Source organism: Malania oleifera, chromosome 3 (assembly GCF_029873635.1).
Source record: "Malania oleifera isolate guangnan ecotype guangnan chromosome 3, ASM2987363v1, whole genome shotgun sequence".
NCBI classification, from domain to species: domain Eukaryota; kingdom Viridiplantae; phylum Streptophyta; class Magnoliopsida; order Santalales; family Ximeniaceae; genus Malania; species Malania oleifera.
In genome coordinates, this window is record NC_080419.1 from 118,461,880 (window position 1) to 118,482,722 (window position 20,843).

The following is a 20,843-nucleotide window of genomic DNA, read 5'->3' on the forward strand; positions in this document are numbered from 1 at the left end:
TTTCTGAATAATTCAAAATCATTTTAGATTTCTTTTGGAAAAATACCCGCTTCGGTTCCAAAGAAAGAGAACTAGGTGAGAAACCATTTTGGGAAGGTTTTCACAATCTTTTGGTCAAAATGAACGAACCAGGAGTGAGTAAAATTTCTTAAGTTAAAAAACATAATACCAGGCTTTCTGGTAATCTTGATAATCATAAGTTTGAGGAATATAAACTCCTTTAAATTCTTTTGAAGTTCAAGGATGTTGTCCCCAAACACCAGGAGAAATAACTTTGATAATTTTTATTTTTGAAAAGTTAATCTTTTGTGGTTCTTGAAGATCATAAGTATGATCAATAATAACAGAATTTGTTTCAATAAAAATTAATTCATAAAACCTTCTGTCTTTGATAATATCAGGAGTGTCAAAGTGACATCCTCTAAAAAAGTATTTTTTGATAACCTCAAATGGTTGAGAGGCTTCCCATTCGAGCTCAACTGGAAATAAATCTTCATAAGTATTTTTAGTAAAATATCCCTTCGAGGGACCTTTGGATGGAGAAGGTCTGGGAGAAACAGCCTTTCCTTCCATAATGTCTTTGAAGTTAGGGGTTTGAGGTTTTGATGATCTCTCAAGTGGGGAGAATCTGTTTGACAAAGCAATTTATAGGGATTTTGAAGAAGAAGCTTTGGAATAAAAGTCATTGGCGACTTGCCTTCTTGCTATAATTTCCCTGTAGAAATTCTCTTGTTAAAAAATCTGGTATTGAATTTGAGGTTCCTTTAATAAATTCAATTTTAAAGTCAAAAACCGAAAGAATTGTTTGCCATCTTGTAAAAATTTGTTTTGAAACAAGATTTTTAACATCTTTTTCAATAATATTTTTTACACTAGCACAATCGATTCGAAGTAGAAATTCTTTATTGATTAAATCATCTTGAAATTTTTGAATGCATAAAACGATTGAAAGCATTTCCTTTTTAATGGTGGAGCAATTGACCTGAGGTCCTGACCAGGCACCTGAATGGAATCTTACTAAAGCTTCTTTTGATTCAACCTTTTGTTTTAAAATACCTCCGAATCCATCATTAGAGGCATCAGTCTCAACAATCATAAAAGCTTCAGGATCAGGTAAGCTAAGGCATGGTAAAGTTTTGACCAGGGCTTTAACTTTAATAATAATTTGGGTACATTCTTCATTCCAGATTGGAGGATTTTTCTTAAGTCTTTTGAATAGTGGTTTGATTAATATTCTAAGATTTGGAATAAAGTCTGCAACGTAATTAAGGCATCCTAAGAATTCTATTTGATTAATGAAAAAATTTAAAAAATTCAAGAAGGAAAGATTTTCTTTTATACATAAAGAGTTGATTTTGATATATTTGCTTTCTTTTTTTCTTCTTCTTTATTTTAATAAGATTATAATCTTGTAATTTAGAAAACTTGTACTTTTTGACTTTATGTAGTTGTTCCTTTTATATTACGGTAATTTGCTATGAAAATTATTTTTCTTATTTTCATTATTTTAAAATCATAAAATCATACCTATTTTAATTATTTTTTAAAAAATTTAAAAATTACAAAATTATAGGAAGGTTATTTAATATTTCTAGATTATTTTTTTTCAAGGGTTTTAGAGTTTTTAGGGCCATCTATTCTTAAATTAGGGTTTTTAATCTTAACAAAAATCACACAAAAAAGGATAATTTAAAAAAAAAAAAAATCAATTTCCTTGTACATAAAATTTGTCTTTTGTTTTTTCCTAGTTTAGAAAGTTAAATAGAATCCGGGAAAGTTGAAATTTAAAGTTTCTTATTTTATTTTGGAGGTATATACTGTAATATTTGATTTACATTGTAAACCATTGTTGTCTTAAAATTCATTTTACATATAAAATTATATTAAATTTTATATAAATTTACTTAAATTTAAATTTAAAAGTTCTGTAGCCGCAGCCTGTAGGCTTTAGGACATCATTCATTAAGGCTTAAGCGGCCTTTAATGTTGTCGCACCGTGGGTGGGGAATGGTAAGCGAGTCCTGCATCTGTTCATCGCCCCAAAGATCATGATATATAGCTAGACGTGAGAACAATTCAAACCCACCATTAATTTTCTGGAGATCGAGAGAGAGGAAAAAAGAGATCATGTGGGAATCGGTCTGCCTGACGTTGGCAGCCACCGCCGGCAATAACATCGGCAAAGTTCTTCAGAAGAAAGGCACCGTCATTCTCCCTCCACTCTCTTTCAAGTTAAAGGCACGACCCCATCCTTTTCCTTCGCTCACACACGCACACGTACACGCATTCATCTCTGTGTTTATGTGATATATACGGATATGGGAAGGTTCTGATTGAATCATGTATTTATATTGTTTATTTTATTGATCTGGATTATGATTGTTCTCTGTGTTTGGAAGAATCAAGAATATTTCTTGAGCTGTGATACCCTTGTTAAGGTTGACGAGGCGATTCATTCATATGATTTTCGAGAGCGTTTGATAAGCAGCATTTCCCATCTGAGTGATGGTTGCCCTCAAAATTTTCAACACCGAACTAAATGTGTGGTTCTTTGCGGAGATGTGGAGTTTGTAATCATTTTTTTTTTTTTTCAAAATTTAATTTTGGGATGAGCTGATTGGCTATATTCTGGTTCCGGTTTCTTAAACTATCAGCACATTTATGTCTCGTACAATATAATTTGGGAAAGCTGATTTTTAAATTTTCTTTACATATTATAATATTGTTTTGTTGGGTTTGAAGCAGCCAAAAATGTAAGAATTCGATAATCTTTTTTTTGTTTCTTGTCCTCGGTTTTCTTGGCAGTCAAATTAGTGGGTTAATGAGATACTAATTGACCTTGAGGCCTGAAGTCTCCAATCCATGGTGCAGGAGTGGGTCAACAATTTTTGTAATGGTGTAATCTTGGAGGAACCATGTCATTGGGTTCCTTTCAAAAGTAAAATTTTGATTAGCCTCCTCTGTGATCCCTAAAATGTGTGTTGATCTGTCTTTGCAGGTAATACGAGCCTATGCTTTCAATAAAGCTTGGATAATAGGTTTTTTAATGGATATATTTGGTGCCTTGTTGATGTTGAGGGCATTATCACAAGCTCCTGTAAGTGCATCAATATAGTTTCTTTATTTTTGTAATTTATTTTGATTATCAAATGACTCATCTTTCAAAACTCAGAAGTCAATAAATCTTTCTATGAGTTTTCCATGTTTGTTGACTCATCTTTCATAACTCAGAAGTCACTAAATCATTCTATGAATTTTTCCATGTTTGTTGAAAAAGTGTACGAGTATTGTACAGGTAATATTGAGCTTTCACCGTCACAAGTTTGTCATTTTATTTGTAATTGTTTTCAAGGTTGCTGATATTCTTAGTTTCTTTTTTGTTTTTTGTTTTCAAAAATGAGAATGGTTTGGATAAATTTTTGTCCTAGCATTCTCTTGAGTGAAGAAAGGTAGTTCTTAAACTCACAGTAGGCCTTGTCTAAATAAAGAATATAAAAAAATAAGGATCAAAACAATGATCTTGAGGATGATAAGAAGAAATCTAGTCCTTTGGTTTCATTACCAGTATGTTTTCATTTGATTTCATTGGTTTGGGTCAAATTGAGATTGTTATTGCTGCGCAAATTTTCAAGGACAAATGAGTCCAATCGTGTGTCATCTATCCAAAAGAGAGTGGAAATCCTCTTCAAGTACCTTGCTTGATGGCATAGAAGATTGTAATACAAGATTGAAACTCAAGGGACTAGTTCTCTCCCAACATTTCGAGAATGATGTAATATGGAAGTTTAGACTATCTTTTATATTTTTTAAATTTTTTAAAGTTATATTAATGCAATTTTTGTTATGGAAAAATCTTCCATAAATATTTAATGATTTTTTAGAAGTTATTATTGGCAATTTGAGCTAATTTTGCTCCTAGCTATCTGTTGAACCCCATTTCAAAGGCTTGTTTTCTTTTCTTTTACTCGGGTTCCTCAGCTTCCTTTGTCTCTTGTGTTTCTCTATCCCTTTTCCCTATATTATAGATATCTAGATATATATATTTAATAATTGTTACCCAAAAATATTTTTTGATAAAAGAAGAAATATTAAGGAAAACGGGGAAGAGGACAAGTCATCCTTGTAGAAAATAAGAGAGGAAAAGAAAAAAAAAAAAAAGTGGAAAAAAAAGCTTAAACTCAACAAAAAACATGGTCATGGCATTTGGCAAAGCTTTCTATTAATGAGGCAAGCCTTCCTTCGAAGCTCAACATGTATAAACCCACAAGTAAGCAAGAAAACAATTGTCCCAATGCAAATGCAAAGGCAAGCTTTGACCCTTAAAAATCTAGGCAGTCTTCTCCAACCTAATGCTCAAAAGTACAACAAAGTGGTAACTCCACAGCCTCACGGCATGCTTTACTGGTCCCTAGGCCACAAGGCTCCCCACTTTGCGAGGGTAGGAGGAGGGTTGTCATAATATTTTATTTTTATTTTTTTAATAAAAAAGAGGGCAGCACCTCCATTTATTTATTAAAAGAGGGTTGTCACAGTCAAGGTCTTAAATTTCGATTTCGACTCAAATTTCGAAGCTCCAAAAGTACAGAAATTTCGATTTCAATGTCGATTTGAAAAAATAACGAAAATTAGTAGTAAAGCATGGAATTCTTTGTGAAACTTTAGAAATGGTTAACAAACATAAAAATATATAAGACTAATATATTACAAATTAAATACATCTATGTTTTGTATGAGGTGAAAAAGTTGTAAAATAGTATGTGTATCAAACATGTTTGTAAGATAATGTACATCAAACATATTCAGTTAATGCAAATGAAATTCATAAATCATTTAAATATTGATAATTTAGACATGAATGGTTAAATAAAATATTACTATAAGTTTATTTTTTCATATAATTTCAAAAGCACTTGTGATAACCTTTTGTTTCAATAAAATAAATTAAAAGAGAAATTTCACTTCACTCTCAAGGTTTCGATAAATTTCGACAAATTTCGCTAAAATTTCGAGGTTTTGATAAATTTCGGATGATTCGTTGAGATTTCGACGGAAATTATGCAAGACAGAAATTGACTACCATTTCGATTTCGAAGGTGACGGAAATCGGAAATTTCGACAGTTTTGTGGAAATTTAAGACCATGGTCACAGTATATGCAGCTTTACCCTGCTTTTATATAGAGAGGCTGTTTCCTTGGACTCGAACCTATGACTAGCAAGTCGCAAAGGAGCAACCTACCATTGATCCAAGGCCCGTCCTTAGCATGGTTCATTGGTAAGTAAATAGAAAATTTGTCCACATAAAGCAAGCAACAGAGCAATGGAAAAGAAAAAGATGAGAATGAGATCAACACTACTATATAAGCATACCATGCAAACATCCAGATATTAGGTCATTAATTTTGTGATCCAGTCCATTGGTTTTGATTGCTAACATAGGCATTAGGAATTCATTTGAAAAACTTGACAGCAAACTTTTTCATTTCCATGTATGATTGGGACCAACTGTTACATTGGGCACAAGACATAGATGCTGAGTTTGAGGATTGCAGATATAGATGTTGCTCTTTGTTTATTTACGGTGCCAAGCGTGTATATTTATCTGCTTTTGTGTATGCACGCTGTCCGTTCTTTATGTTTGATGAAGCGTGGATGGTTAAACCATGATGAAGATGATGATGGTTCCTTAATTCAATGGTATTATTAGCCTTATAAGTAAGCATATTTATAAGTAAACAAAGGCAGACATTCTTTTTATTGTCCAACAAATGTCAAACACAGGCTTTCATGCATTGTGTTATATGTGTGTTTACATGGCAACTGTCTCTAAGAGAAGTGTCCCGCGTGCCATAGGATTGTACAGTGTTTACCTTTGTTGGTTTTGTGTTAGTATTTTTACCTTTTTAATTTTGACATCTTTCAGGTATCTATCATCCAGCCAGTTTCTGGCTGTGGACTTGCTATTTTGTCTATCTTCTCCCATTTTTATCTAAAGGAAACCATGAATGTCATTGACTGGATAGGGATTGCTATGGCGGGTATTGGCACCATAGGTAATGTAAGTTCTTAATGATTTTATTTTATTTTTTGATGACTATAACTTGGAACTGTCTTGTATGAGAAAGGTTCAAATCACATGATATAGAATTGGCTAGTTTTACTCCACCTCCTTGAACATTCATTCCTAACAAATTTTTTCTACATAACTTAACTACTCCTTGCACATGCTAATCTTCAACCCAAAAATATTTTCAAAGATTTTTTTTATAGATTAATAATCTTTATGAATTTTTGAATATTATCTTCCAGAGGGAAAATTGTGTCATCAGAAAGCTGAAGATAGGACATTTCTGCCTCATCCCTAACTATCCTAAGCCCTTAAATCATGAGTCACATCTATCCCTTGAACAAGTGAAATCATTCTGCTCGACACACTAATCACCAGTGTAAAGGAAAAAAAGTGAGTCCTCCTGCCTCAGCCACAAGAAGCACTAAACCAATCATTAGATTGCCTGTTAACAGTTGCAAACATATTTGTAGAGGCAATGTTTTAAAATGAACAACCAAGGCTTGTCTTAGGACGAGGCATGCCTAAAACACCCCGTGGTGTGGCCACATAGTCTAAAAAAGGCAAACACATAATTATCAGTAAGGCTTGTGCATTTGTGCAGAGGGACTTTTGTGCTTTTTTGAGTAACACACATGCATTTTGAGTTTGTAACATTAAGTTGGATTTAATTAATAAACTAGGACTAGCCAAATTAACCTTGATACATATGCATACATACATATGTATGCACATACATGCATAGGCATGTGCTGTACACACATACATACATGCATACGTGTGTATATATATGTGTGTGTGTGTGTGTGTGTGTGTGTGTATGAGAGAATTAAGGAGTGCTCTAATTTGAGTGAATCTCTAAGTTATGAAAGCAGTCGATAGTTCTATCTTGGGTCGTGAACACAGTTTGGACTTATATAATGTAATGATTATCACTTAGAATGACTACCAAGTAACTGGTTTCTTATTTCTTCAATATATGTGTAATTCATTTATATATGACTATATAAAAAAATTTAAATTTTGAAAGGTCTATGGCTTTATGCCTTAATGCCTTGAGGCTTATGCAAGCCTTATTATGGTTAAAACGCATTGTACGACACCTCTGCCTTTTAAACCATCACATAGAAGATAGGCACTTTTTTACCCATTTCCTCTAGACCAACCCAAAACCCTTCTTCTCCAAGACCTACCCAAAAAGGCTAAGTGTCACGGACCCCCAAAATGGGACTCAAGTAAGGGCCGTGTGGCCCTCGTTGAGAGCTCTCCCTCGACAAGTCAGTCAAGTCTCACACGTTCAAGCCTACAATCACGAGCACCTGGTGAGTCTCAATACTCAAGAAAACCACGGAACAATAGGATATCATACGAGCAATATATTCTTATACACCGAATAAGACGATAACAATCAGAGACATCACAATCTAAGGCAACAAAACACCACAATCAAAGGGACTACTTATATTATTCAACAACAAGAGAATAATCATACAAACGATCACATAGATAATTATATATTCATTCCAAATCCCTGGAGAATACAATTATAGTTGCATCTCTCTCCCCTTTTCCCCCATTACATTGTCACTCCCTAACATCCTCCCCCACTTATTTTATCGATGTCCTCGTCGATGTGTTGTAGAAGGCCATCTCACTCTTTTGATGTTGAAGTTGATGTCATTGTCTTCAAATTTCTGAAATCTTCAATCTTCTGTATGGCATGCTGAAGGTTTGCTGCAGGTTCCCAACTATTCTCTTCTTCCCCCAGCCCCAGCCACTGAACTAGAAATTGCTGTTGTTGATGACCTTCTGCATTGACGACTCTGTCTGCAATGATCTCCTGGACTTCTTTGTTGACAGGCTGCCTTCGGGAAATGGTTGATCTCCTTAGCTTTTGTCTGTGCGGATTTGCTTCATCTGTGTGGAATGGCTTTAAATTGCTTACATGAAACACAGGATGAACTAGACGTCTGTGGCTTTTCATCCACTCGGGCTGCTCAAGCCGATAAGATGCATGTCCCACCTTCTCGATCACTCTAATTGGACCCTCGTAACGGCGTAACAGCCTTTTATCCTTGCTGCGAAGAAAGCGAAATGTCTCTGGCGGCATTTTTACAAGAACCAGATCTCCAGCTTCAAATTGTTGCGGTCGTCTCCCTTTGTCAGCCCATTTCTTCATGCGCTTCGATGCTTTTTCTAATTGAGCTCGAGTGACTTCGATGTTTTGCAACCAATGTTTCGTGAATTGGTATGCTTTTGGGCAATTCCCTTTGTATGGACCATCCAGGGTGTGCGGGAGAGTCGGTTGCTGACCTGTTACGATCTCAAAAGGGCTTTTATTAGTCGCAGAAGATTTCATGGAGTTAAAACAGAATTGTGCCGTGTCCAGTAAAGTAACCCAATTCTTTTGATTGGAGTTGATGAAATGTCGCAAATATTCTTCCAGCATCCCATTAAAACGTTCGGTCTGACCATCTGTCTGTGGGTGATAGCTGGTGGACAGATTAAGGTTTGAACCCATCAAGTGAAAGAGTTCACCCCAAAATCCCCCCGTGAATCTAACATCCCTATCACTGATTAGGCTTTCTGGAACACCTCAATATTTCACTACATGCTTGAAGAATAGCTGAGCTGTCTTCTCTGCTGGACATGGCTTCGAGACTGGTACGAAAGTTGCATACTTTGAGAACCGGTCAATCACCACCAAAATTGTGTCATACTCCTCTACTTTTGGCAACGAGGAAATAAAGTCCAAAGAGACACTCTCCCATGGCCTGGCAGGAACAAGCAATGGCTCCAATAAGCCTGAGGTCTTCTTTCGTTCAACCTTGTCTTGTTGACAGATCAAGCAAGTTTTGGTATAACTCATCACATCATCTTGCATATTCGGCCAATAATACCCCTGTGTAATCAATGCGTGAGTTCTTCGCCATCCTGGATGACCAGCCCACAATGAATCATGGCACTCTTTTAGTAGGGTTTTCCTCAAGTTTCCCGCTTTGGGCACATAGACTCTCTTGCCTTTAGTCATAATTAGTCCATCTTCTACCCAGAATTGTCGAGTTTTTCCTTCTTCTATTAGTGTGCTCAGGGACTGCGCCTGCTGGTCTGTACTTAAATGTTCCCTGATAAGATTCTTCAAAGATAACGCCACCCTACTAGTGGATAGATGACTGATGAGTTTCAATGTTGCCAATTCGGTTTTTCTACTTAAAGCATCGGCCACTTCATTCGTCTTCCCTACTTTATATTCAAAATCAAAATTAAATTCAGCTAGCTTCTCCTGCCAACGGGCTTGTTTTGACGTTAATCCAGGTTGTGACAAAAAGTGAGTAACTGCAACATTATCGGTTTTTACCACAAACTTGGACCCCAAGAGATAGTGCCTCCACACCCGAAGACAGTGTACCACTGCGAGAAGCTCCTTTTCCTGTGCTGTATAGTTCTGTTCGGCACCTGATAATTTTCTACTTTCAAAAGCAACTGGATGCCCTTCCTGTAAGAGAACTCCCCCTAATGCAAAGTCTGAGGCATCTACTTGCACTTCAAACGGTTTTGTCACATCAGGAAGGATTAGCACAGGATCCCCTATAATCTTTTCCTTTAATTCAACAAATGCTGATTGGCACTCTTCTGACCACCCCCATGGTACCCCCTTCCTCAGTAAATTTGTTAACAATACAACTCTTCTGGAGTACCCCTCTATAAACTTTCGATAGTAGTTGGCTAGACCCAAGAAAGATCGCAGTTCTCTAACGGATGTAGGTGCTCACCACTCCTTGATAGTTTTTACTTTAGCTGAATCCATCCGTATCTGGCCCTCCTCAATGATATGCCCCAAGAATTTAATACGCTTTTGAGCGAAAGCACACTTCTCCCCTTTTACATATAACTGATTTTCTTTGAGTTTTTGAAAAACCTTTCGAAGATGATCTTTATGTTCTTCTAAGGATGCGCTGAAAACCAGTATGTCATTAAGGTAAACCACAACAAACCGATCAAGGTAGTCCCGAAAAACCTGATTCATTAGAGAACAAAAAGTAGCGGGTGCATTTGTTAGCCCAAAAGGCATGACAAGGAATTCAAATGCTCCATACCGGGTGACACAAGTGGTCTTCGGTTCATCTCCCTCAACAATGCGCACTTGATGACATCCCGACCTCAGGTCCAGTTTCGTGAAATATCTAGCTGTACTTAACTGGTCAAAAATATCAGTAATCAGTGGAATAGGATACTTGTTGTGCACCGTCACCTTATTAAGAGCCCGATAATCTACACACAAGCGCAAACTACCATCTTGTTTCTTCTGAAATAACACTGGGGCCCCAAAAGGTGCTTTTGAAGGACGGATGAACCCTGCAGCAATAAGATCATTCAGTTGCCTTCTAAGTTCAGCTAACTCTGGTGGCGCCATTCGATAAGGGGCACGTGCTGGCGGCTTTACTCCTGGCAAAAGTTCAATTTCGTGGTCAATCTGCCGTCGAGGTGGTAAAACTCTCGTTAGTTGTTCCGTGATCATCTCCTTGAACTCTTCTAAAACTTCCTTAATCTCAAGTGGATATTTCCCTACCTCTATATCTTCTGAGACTATCGGTAGAACCACGAAAGAAGATTCACCCCTTTTTACTCCCTTTTTGAATTGGAGAGCTGAAAGCAACTTCCTCTCATCGAAATTGTTGTAGGCTGCGGGGACCGCACAAGGTGCACTTCCCATAATCACAAGACAATCCGCAGCTGGGATCGGCATTGAGCGTGTCACTTTAAGAAAATCCATCCCCAATACCACATCAAAGTCGTCAAGGGGTGCCACAGTGAAATCAATTGTTCCAGACCATGATCCCATTTGGCATGCCACTTTAGGTACCACCCCCACCGTGGTTAAACGCTGGAGAATTCACTGCTTTTAACTTGCCCACATCCTTATCTACTTGCAATTCTAACCGTTGAGCTTCAGAATCAGCAATGAAATTATGAGTGGCCCCTGTATCAATCATTGCCTTGATTTTCTTTCCATTCAAAAGTAGATCAACATACATTAGTCCCTTCTCCTGAGACTTGTTGTTAATTACTTGACGCTCTAATGCCCCCAAAAATCTCAATGCTCCCACCATATTTGGTTGTTCTTCTGGGGTTGCTATCGGGGTTTCGGTTTCCCCTCGAAGGACCTTTATAGCATTCAAAGTCTTACGTTCAGGGTACTCCGCCACTCGATGTGGTCCCATGCAAAGAAAACAGGACATCGGTCGACGCTCTCCACTCCCCGTTCGTCCGCCCCTCCACTCCTTAACCATGGGCGCTCTTTTATCTTTCCACGAACTATTTGTCTCCCTATCCCTTCCCCCATTTGTGGGCTTATACACTTTACTGGGCTTGGAATCATTATTGGCAGACGTAGGGAAATTTCGCTTCCCAGAATTATCTGAAAAATCATCCAACCGTTTGGCAGCAGCGAGAGCAGAAGAGAGATCACCAGCCCCCTGCCGACGCAATTCATTCCTTGGCCATGTCTTCAAACCCCGAAGAAAATGAATTAGTTTGTCTGATTCGGTCATGTCTATAATGTCCAACATCAAGGCTTGGTATTCTCGTACATAGCTCCTTATTGAGCCAGTCTGTTGCAATTCCATTACTTTGCATTTTGCTATGTACTCCACATTTTCGGGATAGAATTGAGTCTTCAACGCCTGTTTCAACCCCTCCCATGTGTTGATAACACATCTATTATGTTGAATATCATTCCAATTAAGTTCTCCACCACACTTTTGCATCCCCTACCAGGTATATTGTTGACAGATTTACCCGGTCCACTTCTAGATCCACTCCTGAGTACGTGAAGTAGTGCTCCATATCAAAGAAGAAATTATCCAGCTCCTTGGCATCTCGCGTACTCCCAAAGCTTTTAGGTTCTGGTACCTTCGATCGAAAACTCTCAATGGGATCTGCAACCGGCCTTCGGGCTAACTGTGCCACTACATTCACTTTTACAGTGATATCTTGTAAATCCCTCTGGACTTGGACCACTGCACTTCGGACATTGCCCATCTCCTTCAAATCTTCCTTCAAAGCAGTAATGGACTCCTTAACATCTTCTGCAAGGAAATCAAAATTATTCGTTAACTCCCGTAAGGAGGCCTCAAGTTCTATTGGCTCTCCCCGTTGGGACGAAAGAGATGGCAATATGCCCTCAATATGTTCCAGCCTACTCTCAAAGGCTTTCAATTGCTCGATACTCTTCTGGAAGGCCTCAAGCTCTCTTGGCCGTTTCTCCAGGGATTTCACACGTGGAATGAATTTTTCAAGTTCCTCAAGTCTCTCTACAACTTTTGATACCCCATAGAGAGTTTCTCTAGGGTTTTCTTCAGTGGCCTCAAGCTCTGTTGGCGCGCTTTTCTCTTTTATCAATGTTGCCACCAACCCTTGGAGTTCATCGCACGTTCTCTCCAGGGTTACAAGTTGTGTCTCAAGCGCCTCAATGCGCTCCACTTTTCCTGACTTGTTTCTCGTATTACCACTCATGGTGCTCGCACAACTTGTGCTCTGATACCAACTGTCACGGACCCCCAAAATGGGACTCAAGTAAGGGCCGTGTGGCACTCGTTGAGAGCTCTCCCTCGACAAGTCAGCCAAGTCTCACACGTTCAAGCCTGCAATCACGAGCACCTGGTGAGTCTCAATACTCAAGAAAACCACGGAACAATAGGATATCATACGAGCAATATATTCTTATACACCGAATAAGACGATAACAATCAGAGACATCACAATCCAAGGCAACAAAACACCCCAATCAAAGGGACTACTTATATTATTCAACAACAAGAGAATAATCATACAAACGATCACATAGATAATCATATATTCATTCCAAATCCCTGGAGAATACAATTATAGTTGCATCTCTCTCCCCTTTTCCCCCATTACATTGTCACTCCCTAACACTAAGCTCACCCTATCATAGGATTTCTGAGTCCAATTTAAAGACAAACCCTCTTATTGCCCTGCCACTTTACATCTTCAACCACCTCATTTGCTACCATTATGGCATCTATAACCAATCCATCCTTTATGAAAATTCTCTCTGCATTGTTACTGTATCACCTACAACCTCTTGGAGCCTCTTATTGTCTTACATTACACCATAGTTAAAATTTTACAAAGACTGTTAACTAACAGGTGTGTCTTTCACATTAGTGGAAAGATCTTTCACAAGAGTAAGAGCAATAAAGGTAGAATTCTTGCTCCTCCCAACCACCTTATTGCCATGAAATTCATAAAACCCCCCATGATATCATCCTTTATCACCTTCCATGTAGTTTGAAAAAAAGCTTTTGTGAAGCCATTGGGGCCTTTGGTGCCTTAAATCTCTCAATCTTCAACATGGCAGTGCAAACCTCCCTAACGTCAAAAGACATCTCTAACCAAAGAGCTTTTTCCTCGATGAGATTCCAATCAAGACCGTCAATCATCAACCTTTCTTGAACTCCCCAAGTACTAATTTTTATAGAAATCCATACTCTACTTTCCCATTTGCCTATAATCTCTCACCATGAAACCAAAATCTACTCTGGCAGTATGATAAAATTTTTCTCCACCTCCCATTAGCCACCTAGTGAAACATTCTAGAATTACAATGTCATTTTAATCTTGACTTCTGTCTTCAACCAATATCCTCTTTCACAAAAATCTCTAAATCATTGCTGAGGTGGGCCCTTCTAGTCCTATCCTCTTTCTTGACCCACACTCCACCAATCAAACTAGCTCTTCCATCTCAAAAGAATTCTATACTTACTCCCTTTTATGTCTCCAAAAGTCTCCTAATTCCAGAATTTCAAATTGTTTTTGTTTTTGTTTTTTTGTTTTTTGTTTGGTGAACTTCAACTTTCTCATGACTTTGAATTTTCCCAACCTTGAACCTGACACTCTTTCCACTAATTCTCATCATTAGCTCTAAAAGAATGATGGTCAACCGCATATTCTCACATATAAAGGGAGCAGCCCCACATAAGCAGATTAGAATCCAACAATGCAGTATAATTGTCTGAAATAGGCCTAGCCAATCAATCTGTGATATTTTCTGGGCCTGAAAGCTGGCCATCTGAATGCCCTTGTTTCTTGTATGCCGGATCTCCAAATTATGTTGGATGGCAGCATTGGGTCAGCTAAGACATGTATACAACAATAGCAACCATACGTCAAGTTCCACTAGCTGAGAACATCTGTACAAATCCTTTTCCATTTTTCATGATCTAGGGTAACATAACCTTTGATATGGTTATAAATCATCAATCATATAAGGTAGACACCTCTTTTTTTAATGGCACTGTCCCAACAACTAAAACTGAAGTATGGGAAGTGCAATTTTGGGTAGTCGTTCCCACTTTTATTATCATCTTTAGGTAATTGCTGTATTCCACATATATGTCAAAACAGAATTTTTAGCCATGTGATGTTTTATGCCCATGTTTTGTCTGATTAGTTTCATATTTTGTATATTACACCAAAACTAGATTTATATTTTGCACATTTTTATACTTGCAGGAGTTGGTGCTGGAGGGGAGGAGCAAAAGGCTTCCTCTATATCCATTTTCCAATTACCTTGGCTGGCATTTGTTGTTGTCATCTTGTTTGTAGGTATCTTATCCTATGCACCAAGAGCCATCTGATGTTAGTTATATTAGTATGTTATTGTATTCAGATAATTTGGCAGGTTGTCTTAGTGTGTGCTGAGTTCTATTCCTATGTCTTTAAGTTCTAATATTCAAACAGCAGTATTACCTTTGCAATTGGTAAATGTCATGGCAGCACGCATGGCAGCCATATATTTAGCTCTGACAAGTGGACCTGCAAATGTCCTGCTGCTTGGATGTGGCCATACTGATGTATCGAAAGAAATTTACAATTTGAAAGCATGATACAAGCTCAGTTCAACAAAGCCTAAAATTGTAGTTTGTTGGGCCTTCTACATGGTTCCAATTTTTCCATTTAGCTAGAGAATAAGATGTGAAAGATTGGTGTTGAGATTTTTATAAATGTGCCTTTTATCATGAACTTTGTTGCACAACCTTCCAGAAAGAGTTGCAGTCCCTGTCTGTCAAAATGCAGCTTGTTGTTTTGACTTTTGAGTAAACAGTTTGCCTCATCCGTGTTCTAAGTTTATGGAATCCAGAGTCTGTACATTTGTTGTATTGAATATTAGAATTCAAGTTAGAGAAAGAGTAGAAGGGAGTAGTGCTATATATAATATATGTATGTATGTATGTATGTATCTATGTATGCATGTACACATACACAAAATCACACAGGCTTGCGCACGTGCACTCTCTCTCTCTCTCTCTTCATAAGGTACCCTATTTTTGCATTCTCTATTGATCCTTGATGTTGGAAAATTTTTTCATTGCATCCATCATTATGAAAACTCTATTGAAATTTTAATTTACAAGTTTGACTATAATTTTTTATGGAACTGTATGAACTTGATTGGTGGAGTAAAGACCTTTTTTGTAAGGGATGGAATTTGCAAAATATAGGGGATGTGTTGGCTATTTGGCTGGAAAATCTTTTGAGTAAGGAATGTAATGGGGATAAGGTGCTGGGGCCCTGGGGCTAAATGGCTTTTCTTCAGGGAAATTGGGAGGTAGTGAGGAATGATATTCTTAAAGTGTTTGATTATTTTCAGGAGAAAGAGGATTTTGTGTGTAGTGGTATAATAAATTTTTTGCTTTGATCCTGAAGTGTATTGCTATTAACATCAAGCATTGTTGCCTATCAGCCTGAGGTGAGTGTACAAATTGAGTATGAAGGTATTGGCTAGGAGATTGAAAAAAGTGATGGGTGAAATCAAAGGCCTCTTCCAAACTTTTTTTTTTAGGGGTGGCAAATTCTTGATTCTGCTTTGTCAAAATTAGTTTTGATGCAGTGGTCAGAACCTCTATAAACAACATACTTTTATGGAGCTTGCTTGGCAATAAATTTTGGTTTATTGGTGCCTTAGGTTGGGAGTTACTTGCAGCAAAATTTGCTTTCCAGTTTGCTACTGCCCTTGATGCTTTGAAGATCTTAATTGAAGGTAATGCTCAACTGGACTGGCTTTAAAGGACAAATCATTCCTGTCAAGATGGAAAGCTTCTCCTATTTTTCAAGACATGATCCACCAAAATACTCCTCTTGTTCACTTTTCCTTTACACCCAGACTGGCTAACAGACCTGCTCACTTGCTAGCACTTTGGGTGGCTTCCTGAAGTATAGGGGCTTCTGTTTCCTTACTCTTTTTGTCTCTTCCTGCATCAGTTCTGTTTGTGGTTGAGGTAAATAAGCTTTCTGCTTCCACCTTTTTTTTTTTTTTTTTGAATTGTTTCCTAGCCAAGTGCAAAAAAAAATTGCTAATGGAGTTGTAATAATAAATTGAATGAGGGAGGTAAAGGGGTAATTTTAGAGCTAGCTAGATATGGACGGCTTATGATTACGTGTATTGGGATTTTCTTATTTATATCAAGATCCTTGGAGTGTATAGGTTTTGGATAATGGTGGACGAGATGGATTTGGTGGTGCACCTTTATGCCCTCATTTTCTATCCTCATCAATGTGGTTCCTATGTCCTCCACATGTAAGGCTAGGGGACCCTCTTTAGCCTTTCCTTGCTTTTGGTTATGGAAGTACTTAGTAAAATGTGGTTAGAGATGGGTTTTTAGTGAGAAGGATTTGCAGGATAGGAGGGTTATTTACAGGTACTGTCTCATTTGCTTATTGTGGACAGTACCATCATTTTTATGAAGAAGAAATGAAAATGCTGAATTGAGGATGCATTTTGCTGTGTTTTGATGCAGTTTTGGGTTTGTTGGTGATTTGGGGAAAGATGTTCGTATCCCCTTGGGGAAGCGGTTGAGTGATTTGTTAGCAGGCAATTTGTGATCTAAGGAAGGGGCCAGCCTCTGTGTATCTTTGTTTTAGCTTCCCTCTTGGAGTTAAATTCAAGGACAAAGGGGTATGGGATCCAGTTGTGGTTAGATTTGAAAGGCAAGTTCTCAGGCTGGAGGAATTACCTATATCAGGAAGAGGACAGCTAACTTTGATTAAAAGCATTCTTTCCATCAGTGGCAAGAGTTTGGAGGCTATCAAGAAAAAGTTTCTGTGGGTCAGCTTCAGGAAGAGTTTAAATATCAATAGTGAGGTGGTGGGGTGGGAGTGGGGGGGTGGGGGGGTTGAAGCAAACTCCTTTCAAGGGAGGTTTGTAAGTCAAGGGCCTAACTTGCCCTCCTAGGGCTTTGTTGGGTAAATGACCTTGGCGGCTTATAGTGGAAAAGAAATCTCTGGGGGTTGGAGTTATTGGCTAAGTATGGTATCAAATTATCAACCATATTGGATGGATAACTAAGGAGGTGAGGGTCTTTTTATAGGAAAGAGGGGGAGGTTTTTTTTTAGCTGGTTACCTTTGAAGTGTATAGGGATACCCTTTTGGCATGACAGCTGGTGTGGAGAATTGCTTTTTAAAAATCATTTCCAAGACTTGTTTTTGGTGGCCAGATTGTGCTTTTCTTTGCATAAAGGAGTTGGTTTGGGCCTTTTGCTTTGTGAGAAGGGCCTAGGATTGGCAGCTGGAAAGTTTTATTAGTTTTTTGACAGCTTGTGTGGGGTATATGAACTGGGCAAAGGAAGGATGATGTGAGACGGAAAAGCTTAAAGAGTGGATGCATTTTTTTCCCCCAAGGATAAAAGAAGAATATATATTAAATTTAAGGCAAAGAAAAGATTATGAGGCTTTAGATCGGGTCAGTATAAAAAGGGAGAGGGTTAATAAGTTAGCTCAAGAAACTAAGATAAGATTAGCAACTCGGAATATAGGGACTCTTACGGGAAAAAAGTATGGAAATAGTGGAAATAATGCTTAGAAGAAAAATTAACTTAGTCTTCCTGCAAGAGACGAAATGAGTAGGAGAGAAAGCTATAGAAATTGAAAAATTAGGATTTAAACTTTGGTATACCGGTAAAGAGAAACATAAAAATGGTGTGGGTATTATTGTAGATAAAGACATAAAAGATAATGTAGTAGATGTTAAAAAAATAGGGGATAAGATCATTAAAATCAGGATAGCTTTAGGTCGGGAGATAGTAAATGTCATTGGTGTGTATGCTCCCCAAATAGGCTTAGTAGAGAATTTGAAATGAAAATTTTGGGAAGATATGGATAATATTTTACAAGGGATACCAATGTTTGAAAAGACATTCTTAGGAGCTGATTTGAATGGTCACATTTGCAAGGATAATATAGGATATGAGAGGATACATGGAGGCCATGGATATGGAGATAAAAATGAGGCCGGTGATACAATCTTAGATTTGTCCATGTCTTATGATTTGGTTATATTGAATACTTGCTTTATAAAAAGAGAAAAACACTTAATAACTTTCAAAAGTGGGTATTATAAAAGCCAAATATATTTCTTCTTAACTAAGAACGGGGATCGTCTATCTTGTAAGGATTGTAAAGTTATTCCAGGTGAAAGTTTGGTTACACAATATCAAGTCTTAGTATTAGATATACATATTAAAAAATGGCAGAGAAGAAGTATTATAAATCAACACAGAAGGACTAGATGGTAGAACTTGAAGGGAGATAATATAGTAAAATTTAAAGATAAAATGAACAAATAGTGTGATTGGATAGTAGGTGATAAGGTTGATAAATGACAAATTCTATCCTAAGGATAACAAAAGAGGTTTTAGGTGAGTCTAAAGGAAGATATACTTGGGTAGTAAAGAAAGTTGATGGTAGGATCAAAAAGTCCAAAAAGCTGTTAAGGCAAAAATAAATTGGTATAAAATATGGAAAAATTGTATAAATATAGAAAATCTTGAAGAATATAAAAAGGCAAGAAAAAAATGCAAAAAAAGACTATCAATGAAGCTAAACATAGAGCTTATGATACTTTATATGCCAAACTAGATACAAAAGAAGGAGAAAAAGACACTTATAAACTTGCGAGAGCTAGAGAAAGAAAATCTAAAGATTTAGGTGATGTAAAATGTATCATGGACGAGAATGATACTGCTTTAATTAGAGAAAAAAGGATATAAAAGAAAGGTGTTTGAGATACTTTGATAAGTTGTTTAATGAAAATCAAAATGAAAGATTGAACTTGGAAGTTACAAATGAGGAGAAGACTAAAAATAGGAGATTTATTTGCAAAATCAGAGTCCTTGAAGTTAAGATGGCATTAAAAAAAATGAAGAGGGGAAAATCTATAGGATCAGATAAAATACCAATTGAATTTTGGAAAATTTTATGGGATAAAAGAATTATTTGGTTAACTAATCTATTCAACACTATTATAAAGATCAAGAAAATGCCAGAAGAATGGAGGAAAAGTATGTTAGTACCTTTGTATAAAAACAAATGCGATACTCAAAACTGTAATAGCTATCATGGAATTAATATTATAAGTCATAAGATGAAATTCTGGGAAAGGGTGATTGAACATTGAATAAGATTAGAAACGAAGATTTCAAGAAATCAATTTGGTTTGATGCTTGGGAGATCAACAACAGAAGTTATTTCTCTTTTAATAAGTTTAATGGAAAAGTTTAGGGATAAGAAGGATTTGCGTATGGTTTTTATTGACCTAGAGAAAGCTTATCATAGAGTACCTAGGGAAGTTCTTTGGTGGGTATTAGAAAAGAAGGGAGTTTGCAGTAGATATACGGAGGTCATTAAGGATATGTATGATAGAGTAGTGACTAGCGTTAGGATTGTAGGAGGTGATTCTAGAGAGTTTCCAATCACAATAGGTGTATATCAAGGTTTTACTTTGAACCCTTGTCGTTTTACTCTAATAACTGATGAACTAACCAAGAATAACCAAAATTAGATCCCTTGATGTATATTGTTTGCAGATGATATTGTGCTGATTAATGATTGTAGAAGCGGAGCAGAATCTAAGCTAGAACTTTGGAGAGCCACATTAGAGTCTAAAGGGTTTAGGATAAATAGGAATAAGACATAATATATAAACTTTAATTTTTGTAATGTAAGGAGTAGCAGTAGTGAGAAGATTAAACTAGATAATCAAGAGATTAATAGCATTGATAGATTTAGATATCTTGGATCTATTATTCAAGCTGAAGGGGAAATTGAAGAAGATGTAGTACATAGAATTAAGATAGGTTGGTTAAAATGAAGGAGTGTGTCAGGTGTGTTGTGTGATCGTAGAATACCTTTAATATTAAAGGGAAAGTTTTATAAAATGGCTATAAGGCCAGCTATACTTTGTGGTTCAGAATGTTGGACAACTAAGAAACAACATATATAAAAAATGAAAGTTGCTGAGATGCGAATGTTAAGGTGGATGAGTGGTTTAACATTAAAAGATAAAGTAAGAAATGAGCATATATACAATAATTTAGGTGTAGCACTGGTTTAAAACAAGATAAGAGAGGGGTGACTTAGATGGTTTGAACATTTGAAACGCAAGCGTAGTAGAGTATCTGTGAGGAGGAGTGATAGTTATTATTTCTGGCATGAAAAAGGGTAGGTGTAGACCTAAAATAACTTAGAATGAGGTAGTGAGGAAGGATTTAATAGCCCATAATCTAATAGAGAAAAACGATTTGGATCGGGTGAATTGGCGGGAAAGGATTCATATAGCCGACCTCACCTAGTGGGACTTAAGGCTTGTTGTTGTTGTTGTTGATGAAAAGATTATGAGGATTGGAGGACAATAAATCATCCTAAAACAGAAAACAAAAGCATGAAAATAACAAGGGAAAAAAAAAGAAGAAAAAGCA

At 37.0% G+C, this 20,843-nt stretch overlaps 1 protein-coding gene across 2 annotated transcripts in view; it reads left to right on the forward strand.

Moving 5' to 3' along the window:
• The first annotated feature begins 1,942 nt into the window (after positions 1–1,942).
• LOC131150840 (probable magnesium transporter NIPA9) overlaps positions 1,943–20,843 on the forward strand; it is a 30,853-nt gene continuing 11,952 nt past the window's right edge. The window contains exons 1-4 of one of the 2 annotated variants that reach the window (XM_058101843.1): positions 1,943–2,238; positions 2,999–3,097; positions 5,922–6,051; positions 14,604–14,692. In XM_058101843.1, coding sequence (XP_057957826.1) covers positions 2,128–2,238; positions 2,999–3,097; positions 5,922–6,051; positions 14,604–14,692 — 429 coding nt within the window. In that variant the 5' untranslated portion in view covers positions 1,943–2,127. Of the gene's footprint in view, positions 2,239–2,998; positions 3,098–5,921; positions 6,057–14,603; positions 14,693–20,843 lie in introns of both variants that reach the window. The other variant, XM_058101844.1, reaches the window with a different exon arrangement.